We start from the raw sequence: 22,153 nt of genomic DNA on the forward strand, positions 1-22,153 counted from the left end.
TCTGATTGGTTTATTCTCAAAACACACCTATAACTCATTAAGAAAATAAACTCAACCCTTTTAGACCATGCGCCACGGCGCAAAGCGGATTTTTCCATCCTTATATTAGCAAAAGTGGATTTTGACACACCCTGAAAGCGTTTGCGCCCTGCGCTCTGCGCATGAACCGTCAAAATAGAGCCCTTAATCTGAGAATTTAACTGAAAACAAACAGGAACTATTGTTTCTTCCCTAATGACATGCACAGATGAAATGTTCACCACAAAACTAGCAATATGAGCTAACAAAATAAGTGTGGTTAGTTTTGATTTAATGTGTACTTTAAACAATACGGACAATTTAGCCTACCCAATTCACCTGTACCACATGTCTTTGGACTGTGGGAGGAAACCCACGCGAAGGCAGGGAGAACATGCAAACTCCTCACAGAAACACCAACTGAGCCGAGGTTCGAACCAGCGACCTTCTTGCTGTGAGGTGACAGCACTACCTACTGCGCCACTGCATCGCCTATTGTTAATTATGATTTATTTTATTTATTTAAAGTGCATCCGGAAAGTATTCATAGCGTTGCACTTTTTCCACATTTTTTTTTTAATGTTACAGCCTTATTCCAATATGGATTTAATTAATTTATTTCCTCAACATTCTACACACAATACTCCATAATGACAATGTGAATGAACAGTTTTAGAAATTGTTGCAAACTTATTAAAAATAAGAAACCTGAAAAATCACATGTACATCAGTATTCACAGCCTTCGCTGTGCACTCTAAATTGAAAAGACACCTGTCTATATAAGGTCCCAGGGTTAATGGTGCATGTCAAAGCACAAACCAAGCATGAAGACAAAGGAATTGTCTGTAGATCTCCGAGACAGGATTGTCTCAAGGCGCTAGACTGGGGAAGGTTACAGAACCATTTCTGCTGCTCTGAAAGTTCCTGTGAGCACAGCGGCCTCCATCAATCGTAAGTGGAAGATGTTTGGAACCACCAGGAGTCTTCCTAGAGCCGGCCGGCCATTTAAGCCGAGTGATCAGGGGAGAAGGGCTTTAGTCAGGGAGGTGATCAATAGCCCAATGGTCATATATATATATATATATATATATATATATATATATATATACACATACACACACACACACATACAATTACTGGCCACTTTATTAGGTACACCTGTCCAACTGCTCATTAACACAAATTTCTAATCGGCCAATCACATGGCAGCAACTCAATGCATTAAGGCATGTAGACATGGTCAAGACGATCTGCTGTAGTTCAAACTAACTGATGATCTACTGAGATTTTCACTCAAAATCATCTCTAGGGTTTACAGAGAATGGTCTGAAAAATAGAAAATATCCAGTGAGCGACAGTTCTGTGGGTGCAAATGCCTTGTTGATGCCAGAAGTCAGAGGAGAATGGCCAGACTGGTTCCAGCTGATAGAAAGGTAACAGTAACTCAAATAAGTACTCGTTACAACCAAGAGAAGAGCATCTCTGAACACACAACACGCCCAACCTTAAGGCGGATGGGCTACAGCAGCAGAAGACCACACCGGGTGCCGCTCCTGTCAGCAAAGAACAGGAAACTGAGGCTACAATTCACACAGACTCACCAAAACTGGACAATAGAAGATTGGAGAAACATTGCCTGCTCTGATGAGTCTCCATTTCTGCTGTACATTTAGATGTTACGGTCAGAATTTGGCATCAACAACATGAAACCATGAATCCATCAGGCTGGTGGTGGTGGTGGTGTAATGGTGTGGGGGAGATTTTCTTGCCACACTTTGGGTCCATTAGTACCAACTGAACATCATGTCAACTCCACAGCATACCTGAATATTGTTGCTGACCATGTCCATCCCTTTATGACCATGGTGTACTCATCTTCTCATGGCTACCTCTAGAAGGATAACGCACCATGTCATAAAGCGTGAATCATCTCAGACTGGTTTCCTAAACATGACAATGAGTTCACTGTGCTCAAATGGCCTCTACAGTCACCAGATCTCAATCCAATAGAGCACCTTTGGGATGTGGTGGAACGGGAGATTGGCATCATGTGCGGCAGACAAATCTGTAGCAACTGCGTGATGCTTTCATGTCCATATGGAGTAAAATCTGAGGATTATTTCCAGTACCTTGTTGAATCTATGCCACGAATAATTAGGGCTGAAGACAAAAAGGGGTCCAAACTGGTACTAGTATGGTGTACCTATTAAAGTGGCCAGTGATTACGAAATATATATATATATGTGTGTGTATATATAATTTCATTGCATATTTTTTATTTAGTAAATGTATGCATTTCTTTTTATTTAGTAAAAATAATTATATTTGGGTTACTTCAAGTTATTTCTGGCTTTTTGATTTTGCAGATGGATGTGGAAACAAGGATCATTCTGACAAAAAAAAATACATACAACTAATATATGCATGTCTGGATGTGTGTGTTGGCCTGCCAAACACTACACAATATTTACAAAAATAAATGTAATAATAAATAAATTTAAAAAAATAAAAGAATCTGTATTTAACGTGCCACATTAATGTTGGCAGACTCTATGCCCCCCTCCCCCCTAAAAATATTGAAGCAAAAAAACACAAATCGGCTTCATAATTTTATAAACCCATCTCTGACTCATCTTTTATAAAGATGCTGCTGTGTTCTTCATTGAGAAAGGGCTGAATATCATTAATCACTCCTGTTACTTGAGAAACACTTGACAGAGCTCAAGTATCCTCTCACATTTAAACACAAACCTCTTAATTGCTGATTACAAGACAATGAGAAGTGATGGATCATCAAGTTTCCCTGCTTGTTGAAACAGAAGCAAAGACATCTAGTATTCTTGATATGTTTATGAATGGGGGAGAAAAAGGAAAACCTAAACATGAAGTAGGTCTGCTTGTTATGATAGTCTAAATAGGCAAACGTTTAGAACACAATAATAAAGCAAACCCTGCTCTCCATCACACTGTACATCTTCACCTACAAAACTTGTGTAAGGGACAAGGAAACATAGGAAGCAACCCGGTCAAAATGACAGACATCCCGCCCATCCAATCACAAGCTGAGCTTGCCGAGCGACCCTCCAATGAGAGTATAGACGAAGGGCGGGACTTCCTGCTGGTGACGCAGTTGGCGAAGTGGAAGCCCCGCCGTCAATCAAATTAAGAAAAAAACAAACTGGACTAAAGCGAGCGCAAGCAGCGATTAAAACAACCATGTTCGCGGTGTAAAAAAAGCCAACCATCAATCTCCAGGAAAGAGCTCACGTAATGACCGGTACGTAGCATCTGTGGAGCGCACACAACGATCGCTTTGAATCTTTGTGCAGGCTATGTTTGTGCTAAGCTAGGCTAACGTTAGCAGGCGGGTGAATCTGAGAGAGTTTTAGCAAATAAATACGGAGCTAAATCTATCTATAAGCCGCCGAAACGCTTGTGTGGCACCCGATGAAACACCCGCGTGCTGCAGTCACTCTCTAATGCTTGTTTTAGCATTGTTGTGTGTGTGTTTAAGCGCCTGAAGGGCCAGTGAAAGCGGGAGTCATGGCGGACAGCAGCAGCGCTCAGGACGGCGGCGGCGCGGAGCAGGTAAAAATCGCATCAAATCCTCTCCTCTCTTATTCTCTAATGCATGTGCTTTAGTGAAGTTTTCACTTTGTTCTGTTAAAACACTGGTACTTCCTGTGTGGCCACCCCCTTTCATGTATTAAACCCGCCCATCTGCAGGACGGACAGCCCTCGCCGCTCGCCCTGCTCGCCGCCACTTGCACCGGCCTCGGTTCGCCCGCCCCCGGAGCAGAGAACGGGGCCAGCTCTAATAACGCTTCAGCTGGGGTGGTAAGTCAGAAACTACACCGTTTCACCTTTAAATAACCCTCTTACATATGTTTGAGTACAAGCCCGGGGCGTGTTTGCTTTGTGTGGAGTGTATTTATACCATAAACTTAAAGAAGTAATATGGCTGAGGTAAAGTTGGGTTCATATTCGCACAGCCGTTCATTTCTGAACTTGTGACAGGATCCCTATAATGTACTTTGAATATTCGACAACGTAAGCACTATTTGAATGTTAACAAGGGTGTACTTTGATACTTTGTGGCTGCTAATATGATTTCCCCATTTAGAACTGACAACTCTGAAGTGATATTATTATTATTATTAGAGGCAAAGTTGGTTTTATGTTCGCACATTCGTCCATTTAGCATTATTATCATATTATATCTGAGTATGACTTCTAAACAACATTAACACTATCCAATTCACTGTGAACAATGTTGTACTTTGATAGTCATTTGCTGCTTATATGATTTCCCTATTTAGAATTTGCAAAGAATGTTTTTCTGAAATAATTTTATTAAGGAGAATGTCTGAATATCCTAATATAAAACCAACTTTACCTCTATATATTATTGAGCAGAAAGTCTGAATATGAAACACACTTTACCCCATAATCAGAAGCCACACTATTTAACCCTTATGTACTATGGGGAATGTTTTCATCCATTTCGGGGGATTTGAGTCTTAATTTTGCCATATCTTTTTTTTCTGTTTTTCAGCTAGCAGAATGATTTTTTTTCTGACAAACCTTATTTTGAGAAAATGCTTTGATTTAAAAAAAAAAAAAAAAAATCAACAATACAATCCACCAAGTTAAACTGCTGTAAAAATGCATAAGATAATTGTTTTTACATAAATCTGTTAATCAACCTCAGTCCTAATCAAAACTACTAAATTGCTTAAAAAATTACAGGATTTTATCTCCTTAATTATCAAATTCATAAATTATGTCACTGATTTGGTGAAAAAAAAACACAAAATGACGTATTTTCAATATAGAAGGTAAATTATTATTTTCTTTTTTTCATGTCTTGGACATGCATTGCAGTGTTCAAGCTAAGGATTTTACTACTGGCCCAATCATATTTTTACTTGCCCTGCTAACATTTTCACTTGCCCCACCAAAAAATGGCTGGAATTACAGAGAGAATTAACAGATGAAGCGAGACTGCAGTCAGATCATGAAGCAAATCAATGTTGGTCTTTTTTTTTTCGAGGTGTCAGTGCAAAAATTAACAAAACAACAGGCCTAATACAAAATAATATAAGATTAAAATATGGAACAGTTATCAGATGGTAATTTCAGTCAATTTTCCTAACAGATAAACCGCACTCGGGTAATATTTCAGCATGCTTTAACTTTCGTATTCGTCATGAAACACATATTTGCCGGTAGGAATGACATCATACTCGTATTTCTCTCTCATACAGTATGGTCATTCATATGGCTACCATAATACACTCAGATACAGCCTGGTTCGTTAGTTCATGTAGTGATTTTGCTTACAATCACTCTGCTTCAGAGTTTGTTTCGTGAACAACGTTGTACTTTGATAGTTCGTTTGGCAAATGTAAATCCAGCAATCACGCTCTGATCCGCACCAAATCAATCGGTCCGAGACCGCCTGAATGTGGTGGTCTCGGCTCGATTGAAATGAATTCTGGAGCTGATCGATTGTTGTGAGAAGCATTACAATACAACAAACTGACGAACCAGGCTATATTGCAGTGTATTATAGTTAGTAATAGGCATATATATGATAGAGCTGCACAATTTTGGCTAAAATGAGAATCGCAACTTTAAATTTGTCCTGGTCATTAATGCACAGTAAAGCGATGACATCAGAATACAACTATTCATAATTCTGATGTTGAATTATTATGTTTGAGACATATGCTTGCAATCTGTCATTGACAACATTATTAGACCATTTATTCACTGGTATAATCAGACATTTGTCATTATCAGATTCCCTCTTGCATTATATTCAACATTATATAGACTAGAGTAGTTATACTGACACTGTTAAACATTTATTTTCATGCACAAATAAACGCTATAAAAGAAAAACATATTAAACACTTGTCGCAATCATAACTCTATAATGCGATATGATTATTTAAATGTGCGTGCTTTCAGTTTCATTTTCACTGCTTAGTGCGGTTCATACTTCCCATGTAGCTCTCGAACGATCACTCTGTGCCACAAACTAAATGTTATTTACAACTTTATTAAGTTCTGTTAACTAAAGTAGACACGCCCATGTCCATCATTAAGTAGGGCGCGCGCCTGCCCTATCTGGTAACAGGTCAGCAACTCGCGTCACAAGTGATTTCGCAGCCGCAAATAAATCATTACATGAAGACTGAAATGACATTTTTGGGTGAATTGTACCTTGTAAAGTATGCGACTCTTTCAACACCATTTGAAGATGTCCATGTCACTGAGCAACGCATGTAAAACAATGTGAAAACTTGTGCGGCTGCCTTTGCTTTGCTCCTGAACTTAAAAATATGATTGGCAGAATTAAGATTAACTAGGGAGTCGAATCGAGATTGTGATCTTTTTTTTAAATTAATCGTGCAGCTCCTATATATGACTACACTGTATGAAGAGAGAAATTTGAGTAGGCCAGTATGTCATTCCCACCGGTAAAGTGTATTTTGTTGTATACGAAAGTGAAACTATGCTGAAATATTAAACGAGTGGCGTTTATCTGTTAGGAAAATTGACTGATTATTCCTATCTGATATTTTTTTTCCATATTTTTATCTTATGATGTTTTGTATTAAACCTATTGTTTTGTTCATTTCTCCACTGACACCTCAAGAAAGATCAACATTGATCTGCTTCATGATCTGACTGAAGTCTCGCTTCATCTGTTATTTCCCTCTATAATGTAAGCTAGAGCTGCACTATTCTGGCTAAAATTTGTATCGCGATTTTTTTTTTTTTTTTTGCTTAAAATAAAGATCACGATTCTGTAGATGTAAAATAAAGATATGGTAAAAACAAACATATGGCACAACATCGATAATAAAATGTGTAGGTCTACTGGTTGCTATAAATAATTCTATTCTACTTATACTAATTCTGATGTTGAATTATTATGTTTGAGATATATGCTTGCAAGCTGTCATAAATTAGACAAATTTAATCACTGGTAAAATCAGACATATTCCATTATCAGATTACATTCAACAAATATATATGGTAGAGTAGTTATACTGACATTGTAAACATTTATTTTCATGCACAACTCTGTTCGCTATGAAAGAAAAAACATATCAAATGCATGTCATAATCATAACTCTAAAATGCAATAAGATCATTTAAATGTCTTGCACACTTTCGGTTTCATTTTGACTGCCAAGTGCTTGTTTATACTTCGCGCGCGGCTCCTAAACGATCACTATGTGCCACAAATTGAATATTATTTACAACTTTATTACCTGTTACTCACAACATTTGCAGGTTCTGTTCACTAAAGTAGACACGCGTGCGACTATCATTAAGTAGAGCGCGCACTCGCCCTTCTGTGATAACAGCTCACGGTCAGCAGTTTACGTCACGTGTGATTTCCCGACCGCGAAAACATCATTATATGAAGACCAAAATGACATTTTTAGGTGAATTATACCTTATAAATACAGTATGTGATGCATTCAACATCATTTGGAGGTGTCCATGTCACTGAGCAACGTGTGTGAAACAATGAAAAGACTCGTGCAGCCGCCTTTTCTTCTCTCCTGAACTTGAAAATATGATTGACAGAATCGTAGAAATGCTGGATTAAGATCGTCAAGGGGGTCGAATCGAGATTGTGATCTTTTTACGATTAATTGTGCAGCTCTAATGTAAGCACATAATGCTGAATTCTGACCAACTTTTTAATAGTTTTACTTGATCGATTTTTACAACCCTTGTCAACTATAATGAGGCCATGTTTAAGGAAGTCTTTCCTCTCTGGTTTATATTTATTGACAATGTCTGTGGGTGTCAAAATAAAAGTGCACCTTTTTACTTCTAATTTCTTGTTGCTCCTCATCATAAATTAAAACAGCGACGTATGACAGCTGAGAGGAATCTGTGGGACTCTAAGAAAATAAATCCTGAATTTCTGATTAATGTGTGGAGAGTTGACTCACAAGTGAACTATTTTGGTCTGTTTAGAAACTTCGCCATGTGAAAGCAAACTGCACCAAGAACAAAAATAAGCATTGTAACAATTGTAATCCCTCTCTTGGAACAAAACAATTGATCTACAGAGGAAAAAGCATCCTAGCATGGATTTCATTGAACATTTTGATTTCCTCCCCAGAATGCAGACCTCTCAGATCAGCTAACCAGCTCAACTGAAAGATGGGAAGCTGTACGGGATGATTCAGGTGTCCTGCATCTCCCCGGCACGGGTATCGTCACATCCAACGGACAGTATGTTCTTCCTCTCCAGAGCCTCCAGGGCCTCCAGAACCAGCCCATTTTACTCACGTCGGGGACCGACGCGTCCGCCGGCGCAGTGCCTAACATCCAATACCAAGTCATCCCTCAGGTGCAGACGACTGACGGGCAGTTGGGTTTCTCTGGGGCCTCGATGGCGCAGGACGCCACGGGTCACATCCAGATCCTCCCAGACGGCACCCAGACCATCAGCGTCACGTCCGCCGACGTCCTCAGCAACAGCCAGAGCCTGATGACACAGACAGGCCAAGTGCACCAGATCCCACAGGTGTCTCTGGGAAGCTCTGCGTTCGGCGGGCAGGTCACAAACGTGCCTCTGGGCTTGCCGGGTAACATTACCTTCGTGCCCATAAACAGCGTGGATCTGGACTCTCTGGGACTGTCGGGAGCCCAGCCCATAGCCACGGGCATCACAGCTGACGGACAGCTGATCATGACCAATCAGAGCGTTGAGAACTCTGAGAAAGCAGGAGAACAGCAGCAGCAGACGCTCAGCACTAACGCGACCGCTGATATGTTTGTGCCTACCACGTCTTCAGTGTCGTCCTCGCAGGCCACCACGATAGACGGCACTGGGGTGTTGACGCAGCAGCCAGTGGCGGGAGAGCAGACGGACAGCTCGGGATACCTCAGTCAGGGAGCGGTGCAGGTGTCTGGAGGACAGCAGGTGATCCAGTTACAGCAGCTGCCCTTGCAGAGCGCTGACGGTCAGGCGTCTGCTCAGGCTCAGCAGACCATGCAAAACATCCAGCTCATCAACCCGGGAACATTCCTCATCCAGGCCCAAACCGTCACGCCGTCAGGACAGATACAGTGGCAGACCTTCCAGGTATGGTTTGCATTGTGTCAGTCATCGACAATTTATTATTTAAAAAGAATGATATATTCTCTTCCATCACATAAAAGCATAAGGAAAATCCCATTCAATTCATATTTGTTTCTATAGCACTTTTACAATGTAGAACACTAACAAAATAAATCAGTTTTTTTTTTTTTTTTTTTTTTTTTTTTAAGAAATGAATGTTTTACAGATGGGACTTGAAAACTTCTAAAAAAAATTCACATTTACTCCGTGCTTGGCTAACTTTGATTTAAAGTAAAAATTGACATTTTGAGCAAAATCCAGCTAAATTTTATTTATTATTTATTTATTCATTATTTTAAATTTTTTAAGTTTGTTTCGGCAGTTCTAAAAACAACTCAGCAAAGTCAACTTGGAGTTAGCTACTTTGAGCTACTGTTGCTCCGTTGCGATAATGCAATCAGTGGGTGTGTTCTCAAGCTCCGCCTTCTTTGTGTGGTTTCTTCCTCCATTTGTTTCTCATTCCACAGGGGTCAGACATTACAACAACATCCAAAACAACAAAACTAACCATATGAATACACTGGAGAGCTGAGTAGCAGAGTTGGGGCCTGTACCATAAAGCAGGATTAGCAGGCCAGCCAGATAAGGTTTAGTCTATTTTGCAGCAATCTTGTGTTTTAGGTCACATGAAGGTAGCTCATATCACTCTTTGTGTGGTATTATGTGTAGAAGAGTATTATAACGCCCGATTCACATAGGGCATCAGCTTTAATGCTTCCTAATCATTTTGAATAGGTGACATCAGGCGTTGCTGAACTGCATTGTGGATTTGTTGGTGCCTCTTCAGTATCGTTGCTCGCTGCAGAAGTTGGGACTTTCTTAACTTTTCAAGCACCAATGGAAGCGTCAGCGAATCAGATCGCTGTATGCAAATTTACCCGCTCAGACAGTAGCCGATTGCTGACTAATTTCATTGGCTGACGCTGCTATGATGATCGCGTCAGCCCCAACTTCAGACATGCCCTCTGTCGAGCGTTGACGCTGAAACCCCATGAGAATGGGATATAAAGCAGCTAAGCCGAGCTGCCCTTATGCCACCTAAAAGCCTTTTTTTTTTTTGCAAACTAAGCTGAAACTTAACTGGCTTGCCAGCTAATCTAGCTTCATGGTACAAGCCCTAGGTACAGATATATCCACACCTGTACAATATCTCACAGAGGGGGTCACACACCAGACGAAAAGCCCACGTCTTTTCTATGACTTTGCGCATGCCAGTGGCACCTTTCGTTTTTTTGTCCATGGCAAATATAAAACAATGTGAAGATTTTTGTCAGATGTTTATGAAACTGCTCTTCTCTCTCAGGGTGTACTCGCATTAGGTACAGTTGATGACAATGATGATGACAATTAATACAGTAAACCTCAAACTGTGTCAACAACACAAATTATGATTATGAGCTTTTAAGTAAAGGAACTAACCATCATTATTCAAATACATATTGCAACATTACAAATTGTAAAGTTGAATGACTATTACCCCCCCTTAAAAATTCTTCACATGGGGTGCTAGTGGCTGGGATGCACAAGAAAAGAAACCAAAAAGCCATTCTGGCTACATCCTTACATCCTTTTTATTTACAATCTCCTCACTGCTGCTTGTCACGGCGCTCATTTTCAGGTGTGTTATTTTTAACTGAGGTGGCGATGACGAAACCCAACCAGAGTCCATTCACTTATTACTTCTAAAAGCACGTGAAAAGCCGTCCTTCACCATTTCAATGAGCTTTGTGCTCGCGCTACCCTGGCATCTCTCATATTAGGTGAACATTAACCATTTTTTCAGAGGATGACAAGCAGACCAACCATTGCCGCAGTTTCGATATAAGTTTTATTTATGAAGAGAAGTTTAAAGCGCTGCAGTGTTTGGGAACTCTGCTTGTCTGAGGTAATTAGTCTGCCATTATTACTGAAATATGAATATTTTACACAAAGAGTGAAGCAGATTGGTTCTACTTAAATGAATTGCAGTGCACACGCGGCATTCTGGAAAGCTGATGTTCCTGGAAAATGCTCGCTGCTTGCACACAATGTGTGCATTGCTCTCTATTTGTGCAAACAATGCGTGCACCTTGATTTGAAATAACCCTAAGCTCTTTAGCCATCCTTCCAAGGTGTGAGCTCAGCAGACACATTTAAATAAATCTATGGCGCTTCATACCAAACTTTTTTTTTTTTATTGATATTGACAATAGTGTTTGGTCACCAAATACTGTTTTATTAGCCCAGTCCTAATTATTACTATGTTGAAAAAGGCTGAGATGTTCTCCAGCTCCCCTTGATGCAGGGAAAGTTCAGAAGAAAGCATTTGTCTGAAATGGAAATGTTTCGACACTGCTCTTCTGGCACTGAATGCTTAATTTTTGTTGTGTGTTGAAAATGTTGGATTAAATTAAATATGTGCGCTTATGCCCTGATTTGTTCATGTAGGTGCAGGGAGTTCAGAATCTCCAGAACCTTCAACTCCAGACGGCTCCAACCCAGCAGATAACTCTGGCCCCGGTGCAGACGCTATCTCTGGGTCAGGGTGGCACACCGGTCAGCCTGAGCTCAGGACAGATGCCCAATCTGCAGTCGGTGACGGTTAACACTGTGGGCCAGGCAGGCATTCAGTTCCAGCAGTCCGAGGACACCGACAGCACCGGAGGTACTGCAGCTGGACTCCTAAAGAGGCCGAAGGGTCTTAAAGGGATAGTTCACGCAAAAATTAAACATTTATTCATTCTCCTCTTGTTCTAAACCTGTTTAAAAAAAAAAATTCTGTTGAAAACAAAGGAAGATATACTGAAGAATGAAAGAGAAAAAACTTTATAGTATTATTTGTTCCTATATACATTGCTCTGACATTCTTGAGTTTAGAGCTGCACAACTCTGGTCTAAATGAAAATCACATTTTTTTTTTTTTGCTTGGAATAAATAGCGTAATTCTTCTGTAGAACATAGTTTTAAAAAGAGGGGTAGTTAAATACTGTCACTTTAGAAAAAAAAGCATACATTCAAATAAGGCTGCACAATATATCATTTCAGCACAGATTTCGCAATGTCAGGGCTCGAAATTAACCTTTTTGCTTAATAGCACTAATGCTCCTTGCTTAAAAAAATTAGGAAAAAATGTAGTCACACCCACTAATTATGAGCACCGTTACTACAAGCTTTATATTACCAGATTTATTGCATTTAAAATCAACACTATTCAAAACTAACACCGGCCCTGTACGCACTGCTTGATTTGAATAAAACGATATAGTACTATTCTCATGGGTAGGCATGGGATGATCACCGTTTTCAAGGTATACTGCGGTTTGGAAAATTTAAGGTTTTAAAACCACCCAAATTTTCTGTAATACCGTTCCTAAGATACGTTTAAGATTTTTTATTTACTTTTTTGTTTTTTATGACAACCGTATCTCCAGCAGAGAAGATATCCAAAGATGCTGTTTTAAATTGTAACGAAATCTGTGTTTTTGAAACTAACAAAGACAGCAGAAGTCAATTATTTAGCCTGACATGTTTACTCCTCCAAAATATAAATCTTTCAAAAAATAAAATATATTGTTTTCAAAGAGGAAAAAAGTTTGTTTTGTTACCCAGACTATTAAAAAGAATATATTTTAGCAGTAATCGTGATACCGTGATGATTTTATCCAAGGTTATCGCACCATCAGAATCTTATACCGGCCCATGCCTACTCACTAGTGCTGTCTGATGTTGCACAGACGATATTGACCTAACTTAACATGTAGAAAGCAATGTAAAGACGTGTGCCCCTACTATGCTTCTCTTTTGTCCTTGAAAATATAGTTGGTTGAATCATAGAAAAGATTGTGGTGGGGTAAACTATTAACGAGTAAACTATTAACGATCAATGCAGCTCTTCTTGAAAATATCTTGTTTTGAGTTCAGCAGAATAAAGAAATTAATACAGTTAAACTAAGTATACTTGGGTGGTCATTAATATACCTGTGTGTGGGAAGCACTGTCATTATACAATCGAAGGCTTTTAAAAACGCGTGAAATTGATAAATTGTGATACAAACTCAACATTGCATATCCTGCGATGTGACTATTGTGAATGATCATATTGCGATATTGATGCTGAAACGATATATTGTGCAGCCCTAGCATATATTTATGTATTTGTTCATGTTTGTTAATGTTAGTTGATGAATATAAAGTCATTCATTGATAGCTCTTATTAACTCACAGTGCAAAAACAAGCACAACATTTAATTTTAGTAATGAACTACAATTAATAAATGCTGTGTAAACCTTGTTCATGTTAGTAAATACATTACCTACATGTCCAGTATTGTAAAGTGTTACAGAATAATCCTGTATGGTGACATTTCGAGAGTGCAGTTGTGTTTAGCAGTACTCAGTGCAGTGCTGTTAGTGTAACGCTGATCATACTATACTCTATAGATATTCAGATTAAGGAGGAGCCTGATTCGGAGGAGTGGCCTCTGGACAGTAGCTCTACGCTGAATGCCAATGACCTCTCTCACCTTCGTGTTCGTTTAGTGGAGGAAGAGATGGAGGCATTGAGCCAGGAGGGCAAACGTCTGCGCAGGGTCGCATGTACCTGCCCCAACTGCAAAGAGGGAGGCGGGAGGTAAGACGAAACGCACACAGAGAAGTTTGTTTCATTATCTTAGGGTATTTTCTCATCTAGCTCACTTACTTTGGTTTAAACGTCCTAGCGTTTGTTTATCTTTTTGATGTGGTTCGTTTAGGCACGTTTGAAAGCAGTATTCGTATTCGGGTATGCACCAAAAGTAAACCAAACAAGTGTAGCGAGACTATGGAGCCAGATCAGTCTAAAAAAAAATACATTTACAAAATAACACATTTTACAAGAATCAAAATCCATTCGTAAATTCAAAACACGACTCAAAATCCAATCCAATTCCAATTCAAAAACTCCTAACATGATTTATAAATTCGTAAATTTAAAACTATTTCTAAATTGAAAAATCCAATTTGTAAATTTAAAACACGATTTATAAATACACTAATTCAATTCGTAAACTTAAAACACGATTTATAAATACACAAATCCAACTCGTAAATGTAAAACTGTTTCTAAATTGACAAATCCAATTCGGAAATTTAAAACTATTTCTAAATTGACAAATCCAATTCGTAAATTTAAAACTATTTCTGAATGCACAAATCCAATTCGTGAATTTAAAACACGATTTATAAATACACAATGCCAACTCCTAAATTCAAAACATGATTCATAAATGCACAAATCCAATTCGTAAAGTGAAAACACAATTCATAAATACACAAATCCAATCCATTAAATCAAAACACGATTAAATCCAATTCGTAAATTCAAAACACGATTCATAAATGCACAAATCCAATTTGTAAATTTAAAACACGATTTATAAATACACAAATCCAATTTATAGATTCAAAACAAGATTCATAAATACACAAATCCAATTCGTAAATTCAAAACACGATTCATAAATACACAAATCTAATTCGTAAATTCAAAAGGCGATTCATAAATGCGCAAATCCAATTCGTAAATTCAAAAAATGATTCATAAATGCACAAATCCAATTCGTAAATTCAAAAAATGATTCATAAATGCACAAATCTAATTCGTAAATTCAAAAGGCGATTCATAAATACACAAATCCACTCAAAAAATTACATTTCAATGTAATAATTATGTATACGAACATTACGATATCGATGCTGAAGCAATATATTGTGCTGCCCTACACTCAGCACAACATGCGTGACTTCATGTTTTCATTAAAGATTGTGTGTGATTTATGTTTTCATCCTGACTGTGCGTTTGTAACGATGTGTTTCAGGGGATCTAACATGGGCAAGAAGAAGCAGCACGTGTGCCATATTGCCGGCTGTGGGAAGGTTTACGGGAAGACGTCCCACTTGCGAGCTCACCTGCGCTGGCACTCGGGAGAGAGACCTTTTGTCTGCACCTGGATGTTTTGTGGGAAGAGGTTCACGCGCAGTGATGAATTACAGCGACACAGGAGAACACACACCGGTACTATTTCTTGCTCACACACACACACACACACACACAATTGAAGTCAAAATTATTAGTCCTGTAGTGAATTTTCTTTTTTTTTTTAACATTTCCCGAATTATGTTTAACAGAGTCAGGAATTTTTCACAGTGTTTCCTATAATATTTTATCTTCTGGATAAAGTCTTATTTATTTATTTTAGCTACAATAAAAGCTGTTTTAATTTTTTTTAACCGTTTTTTTTTTTTGGGGGGGGGGGGGGGGGGGGGTATACAGGGGATAATAATTCTGACTTACAGTATATATATATATATATATATGTACATAGCGAGACACCTTGCTTATATATGCAGCTGCCGTCTAAAGCAATGTCTATATATACATATGGAGTCTCATTAGTGGATGATTGGGAACGCTCGGTTTGACATTAGAGTGTTGCTAAGGTAACGGTGCTGCTGAGAACATTGTGGCAAGCACATACAAACTATGAGCACAGCACATAAACTTTGTAAAAACAACTACACACACTTATGCAGGAAAAATGTTTCATTTGGTGCTGTTCAGTGTTTTCTTTTCTTAATAAAAGAGGAGAAAAAGCGTATTGCTGAACTAAATGCAAATATATAAAGTTATACTATTAATAATGTAAGTTGTTGCATTAGATGTTAGTATGTTACCATTAATTTCAAAGATGAACACATATAAAGTGACTGTTAAATTGTAACTGGGTGGTTTTAACACACACACACGCTTGCGAACATGCATACTGTGCTCTGTACTGTGCATAAATGAGTACACACCTTACAAGATTTCTCTTTTAAATTAATATTTTCTTTTGGAGGCTTTACATTATTATGTTTGTGGATATACATTAGACTAGTCAGTGCCAAAACCAGAACTAATGTCAGTGAAAAATATTGAATAAAATGTGAATAAACAGGAAAAATCTAGAAAATACTAACAACTAGCTGTAAAATAACAATAAAAATATATTTAAATTAATTTTCTTTCTGTAATTAAAAATTTGAGGTGACCACACTCTTATGAATAATACCTGTCTATTAAAATGGTTTTAGCAAATTATATTATTTATATTGTTAAATTATTAAAAGTATTAATTTTCAAAAAGGGGATGTACTCATTTATTTTATTTGTTAAGAAATGAATACTTTGACGCTAAATCAATGCGAGCCCTGAGCTTGATTCTTTGCAACTAGATGGTCCCATCTGGGGGTAATGGCAGACAAAAGCCCCTTTCACACATACAGACCTTTCCAGAAAATTTCCTGTGTTCTGGAAAAGGTGTGTATGTTAAACAGGGCCTTTTTAAAAATACTGGTAAATTTGTCTAGGCTATTTTCCGGAAATAGAAGTTGTAACATTAATGGCTGGAATGCTGCGCTGTGTAAACGCAGAAGGAAGATTGCCGGAAGGAGCGCGTGCACGTCTAGAACGTGCTGACGTGAGACGTCTGCTTTAGCCAGTCAGAACAGTCAGACGCATTCATGTCCGCGCGGTTTATGAGAATAAAAGCCTTTGAATATTTTTCCAGACACATTTAGCTGCTAGAAATTAGTCAGATCACGTTTATATGTTCATCTTAATGCCAACCGTGTAAATAATTATTGATAAGATACTTATGATAAGCCGTTGTTTGTTTACCTTCAAGCTTTGCGTGTGCTCGTGAAACAGCCTGTGAGCGCCTGCACACACACATATCATGCAAGTCCAAAATACCTGTTCACGCACCGTCACCACAAATCCAGTATGGCTTTAAATGCAGCTACTTTATCTGCCAACTTAAAGATAATTAATTCTTGTGCGGCCCAGTACTGATTGATCCCAGGGGATAGGGACCACTGCCTTAGAGGAGTCAAAAACTTGCATACAGCACCTTTAAACAAATAAAAACTGCTTTCATTCTAGCCTAAACGAGACAAATGAAACTTTCTCCAGAAAAAGAAAAAAATTATAGGAAATACTGTTAACTCTGTTAAACCCCATTTGGGAAATATTAAAAAAAGAAGGGAAAAAAAGATAATTTTGACTTCAACTATATATATATGCTCTTCTTTTTCTCTTATTTACACTGTTTGTTATTTCGCCGCCGTCATCAGGAGAAAAGAAGTTTGTGTGTTCGGAGTGCTCGAAGAGATTCATGCGCAGCGATCATCTGGCCAAGCACATAAAGACGCACCAGAACAAAAAGGGCGGAGGCGTGGTTTCCAGCGGGGGCGTGTCCTCGGATGGCATCATCACAGCCGGCGGCACCACACTCATCCTCACCAACATCCAGCCGGGCAGCATGCAGGGTCTAGCCACCGTCAACGCCACCGTCAACACCTCCTCCAGCCCACAGGACCCGCTAAACGCCACCGAAATTCCTCTTCAGTTAGTCTCCGTGTCCGCCGGTGACGCCGTCGAGTGAAACCGAATCTAAACATTCCCGTACGACATCACATCCTGTCCTCCCACAACCTCATTTTCGATTCCTCGCTCATGCATATATATACATATATATATATATACACCTTGCTTTTTATACCTTTTTGCATATTTACCCTCCTTTAAGTGAATGCATATATACATACACACACACACATATATATAGATATAAATATATATTTTACAAATATAGAATTATTGGGGGTTTTGTTCATCTTTTTACGGGGGAAGCATTATTTCTTGATTTCACATACAACACTGAAATGCCTTATATTGTATTATAAGCTGTCGTGTACAAAAAAAGCTCCAGTTCTTCATGGGTGTCAAGCATCTGTTTCAGTGTATTTGTTGGAACGGGGTTTAATCATGGCTTTTGTAAAGATTTGCAGCGCTGGCGACAAACGGGTGGATGATGATTAAGAAAATGAAGAAACGGTTTAGCCATAAGTGGAAATTCTCAGTTATTTCTCTCTGAAAATGCACGGAAGTTCTGCCAATTGGATTAATTACGTCTTTTTATCTTATTATTTTGCCATTTTTTTTATTTATACATCACAATTCTGACTTTTTTTACCTCATAATTCAGTCAATACAAAAAAAATTTAACTCATAATTGAGTAAAAGGTTGGAGTTCTGCCACCATATTATATTTAGTTCTGTGTTAAAGGGTTAGTTCACTCAAAAATGGCATTTACCTCATTATTTACTCTCCCTCATGTGGTTTTAAATCTTTATGAGTTGCTTTTCCCTTCTGCTGAAAAAGGAAGATATAAAACAACAGCTATTGAATTCTATGGTGTTTTTGTTTCTCTATTGCTGCTTTTTTTCAACGTTCTTCACAATATCTTGTTCTTATTTAACAGAAGAAAGAAATTCGTAAAGATTTAGATCAACTTTAGTGAGTAATTAAAACATTTTGGGCAACCTATGCCTTTAGTATCTTGCATGTTTGACTCTCAGCCATGAATTGTGAGGTAACTGCTTTATTATTATAGTTATTATTATTATTTGCAAAACAAAAATCTAATTTAGTCTATTCTGACTAATGCTAATGGAAAACATTGACTTCCATAGTGTTTTTGTTCCTCTATAGACGTCAATGGCTGCTTTTTTCAACATTCATCAGTATCTTGTTTTTATTCAGCAGAAGAAAGAAATGCATAAAGATTTAGATCCACTTGAGTGAGTAAATTAGCATTTTTGGGTGATCTATCTATAAATATATTCAAGTATGTCCCTCAGTCCTTAATTGTAAGGTAGTTGCTTTATTATTGTTAGTATTATTATTGTTTTTGCTACAGTCAAATTCTCTCTATTTTGATGAATGTTGGGGGGAAACCTTGACTTCTATAGTATTTTTGTTTGCTATCGACGTCATTGGCTGCTTTTTCCCCCTCAGCATTTTTCAGAATACCTTTAATTTAAACTTTATATCATCTTGAGTGAGTCTATTTTCATTTTTGGGGGGAATTATCCCTTTAGTATCTTGCGAGTTTGACCCTCAGCCATCAATTGTGAGGTAATTGCTTTATTATTGTTTACTAATGTTAATATTGTTATAATTTTAATTTGCAAAAAATAATAATCTATACTGTGCGATTTAAAAGCTTCCTATTCTGTTTAATCGAATGTATCTTTCGTTAAGATGTTGAACTTCGGTTTAGCTCTCAAATTATTTTAAAACGTCCAATTGTGAGTGTTTTAAATCTGTTGTGCGACATATGTGCATAACTATGAGAAAAAGTTTGAATTGTGAGCTAAAGAATTGCATTATTTTACATTCTTCGGTGAAAATAAGCTATCATGATGATATAATTGTAGTTCTTTAATTTATACTGGCAATTATTCCATTTTTAATGACTTTTTTACATCTGTCAAACTCCAGAAAAAAGTCAGTATGACTTAATTGTGTGAGAAACAAACTTAAGTAGTTATTCAGTAAAAATCCTTATGTCTTACAACTCTTCACAACTTGTTTTCTATTTGCCATATAACCTATTTTTTGTTTAACTTCATGTGAGTCTAATGCCAAGAATGTTGACTTTGCATTTTTGAATGTAGTCGTGAGCTTTGATTGGACAGAATATTAAATATATCTGGTCCTCGCGAGCTCTGATAGGACGGAATATTAAATAGATCTGTTCCTTACGAGCTTCGATTGCAAGCAATATTAAATATATCTGTTCCTCACAAGCTTTTATTGGACGAAATATTAAATATATCTGTTCCTCGCAAGGTTTTATTGGACGGAATATTAAATATATCTGTTCCTCGCAAGGTTTTATTGGACGGAATATTAAATATATCTGTTCCTCACAAGCTTTTATTGGACGGAATATTAAATATATCTGTTCCTCGCAAGCTTTTATTGGACGGAATATTAAATATATCTGTTCTCAAGGGCTTCGATTGGACGGAATATTAAATAGATCTGTTCCTTACGAGCTTTGATTGCAAGCAATATTAAATATATCTGTTCCTCACAAGCTTTTATTGGACGGAATATTAAATATATCTGTTCTCAAGGGCTTCGATTGGACGGAATATTAAATAGATCTGTTCCTTACGAGCTTTGATTGCAAGCAATATTAAATATATCTGTTCCTCGCAAGCTTTTATTGGACGAAATATTAAATATATCTGTTCCTCGCAAGGTTTTATTGGACGGAATATTAAATATATCTGTTCCTCGCAAGCTTTTATTGGACGGAATATTAAATATATCTGTTCCTCACAAGCTTTTATTGGACGGAATATTAAATATATCTGTTCTCAAGAGCTTCGATTGGACGGAATATTAAATATATCTGTTCCTCACTAGCTTCGATTGGACGGAATATTAAATATATCTGTTCCTCGAGCTTTTAATGGACAGAAAATAAATAAATATCTGCTCCTTGTGAGCTTTGCTTGGAAGGAATTTTTAATATCTGTTCCTCATGAGCTTTGTTTGGACGGAATAATAACTGATATATGTTTCTCACACTATCAATGGAAATGTAACAATTTAAAGAGACAGTTCACCAAAATAAAAGTAAACTTAATATTTACTTGCGCTCATGAGTTTTTTCTGTTGAACACAAAACGACATATTGTGAAGAATGTTGAAGAAATAAATCCTGTGGAAGTCAATGGCATTTGTTGTGTTTAACAGAGGAAAGAAACTCAAACCGGTTTGTAAATTGGAACTACTTTGTTCAGGGACAGAGTAACGACAGAATTTCCACTTATGGATAGGCAGTTTCTCATTTGGCGTGATATTGTGTGTTCTCCACATGAGAAGGAGGATGTAAAAGTAAAAAATATGTTCAGAGAAGCTGCCGTCGTGCTGTTGGCAGTCATGAAGGTGTCTTTAAATGTCTGCGTTGCGTTTATGTTGTGTAGTTTTATTTGGTGTAGGTGAAGACCCTGAAAATGGAGGGGCGTAACAGTGGTGGGGAACTATGAAACAATCATGTAATTAAAAGCATTTTATGTAACATAACTTCGTCAACTTGATCAAATCTTTCAATAGGAATTTGTGGCGAATGAAGTCTTTTTTTTTGTTTTTTTTTTTTTTTTGTTTTTTTGAGCGAGATGATATTTATATACGTTGTAATCTGGATTTTGTGGCGTCCACAATAGCTTTTCTAAGGATCAGCTCCCTTCGGCTTTTACTTTTTTACAGAACTGGACTGTAGAATCATCAAGAATCGTTTATATGAGATGAAGCGGTTTGTAGTTTGCCAAATTGAATTTGATATAAATACATATATTAAAAAAAAAAATACAAAAAATGAATCGTTTTTTTCGTCCGATGCTTTGCGTTAATATGTAGAACTGTGTTTCAGGACCAAACGAGCAGCTCCGAGTGTCTCATTATGTACGTTTAATAACAGCCTACAGAGGGGTGTGAAGCAGTGCATTGTGGGAAATATCTGAGCCCTTTACTGTTTTGTCTCATCACTGCCTGAACTGTGGGATGAAGCAGTTTTTCAGTTCCTCTCCTTTATTTCTTATCGTCGCGAATCTCTGGAGGCATCAATCTTCATAGGAGTTTAGCAATATTTTGCAAGGGTTGCAAGGAAAAATTTTTTTTTTCTTCATATTTTTCCCCAATTATAATTTTTTACACAGATTTATATTATTTTTTCCCTTTTTTCCCCATTTTTTTCTTAGCATTTTTATTTAATTACATTGTTTTTTCCCAGGTTTTTCCCCCAAAAAAGATTTCTTTAGATTTTTTTATATTATTTTTTCCTAGATTATTTTTTTTCATTTATATTAATTTTCCCCTGATTTTTTTTTTCTTTACATTTTTATTTATTCATATTATTTTTCCCCAGGTTTCATTTCCACCGATTTTTTTTTTCATGTTATTTTTTTCCAAGTTTTCTTTCCCCTGATTTTTTTTCTCTGAATTTTATTTCTTTAATTCTTTTTTTCTTAAGATTTTTTTATTATGTATATCATTATCCCCCTTTTTGCCTTTAGAATTTTTTTTATTTATATTATTTTCCCCCATTTTTTTTTT

General features: G+C 37.3%; 1 protein-coding gene and 1 long non-coding RNA gene across 5 annotated transcripts in view; one reads left to right on the forward strand and one right to left on the reverse strand.

The window, feature by feature from the left end:
• LOC141376046 (uncharacterized) overlaps positions 1–22,153 on the reverse strand; it is a 129,462-nt gene that overhangs the window by 21,231 nt on the left and 86,078 nt on the right. The window lies entirely within an intron of this gene.
• Positions 3,140–21,124, forward strand: sp3a (sp3a transcription factor). Of its 4 annotated transcripts, XR_011016726.2 has the most exons (9): positions 3,140–3,296; positions 3,534–3,607; positions 3,746–3,856; positions 8,178–9,146; positions 11,610–11,826; positions 13,602–13,791; positions 15,017–15,213; positions 17,313–19,876; positions 20,295–21,124. XR_011016726.2 is itself a non-coding variant. In XM_005167417.6 (8 exons), the coding sequence occupies exons 1-8, from the start codon at positions 3,290–3,292 to the stop codon at positions 17,621–17,623; spliced, it is 2,076 nt and encodes a 691-aa protein (XP_005167474.1). In that variant the 5' UTR covers positions 3,140–3,289; the 3' UTR covers positions 17,624–21,124.

This window comes from Danio rerio, chromosome 9, assembly GCF_049306965.1.
Source record: "Danio rerio strain Tuebingen ecotype United States chromosome 9, GRCz12tu, whole genome shotgun sequence".
Classification (NCBI taxonomy): domain Eukaryota; kingdom Metazoa; phylum Chordata; class Actinopteri; order Cypriniformes; family Danionidae; genus Danio; species Danio rerio.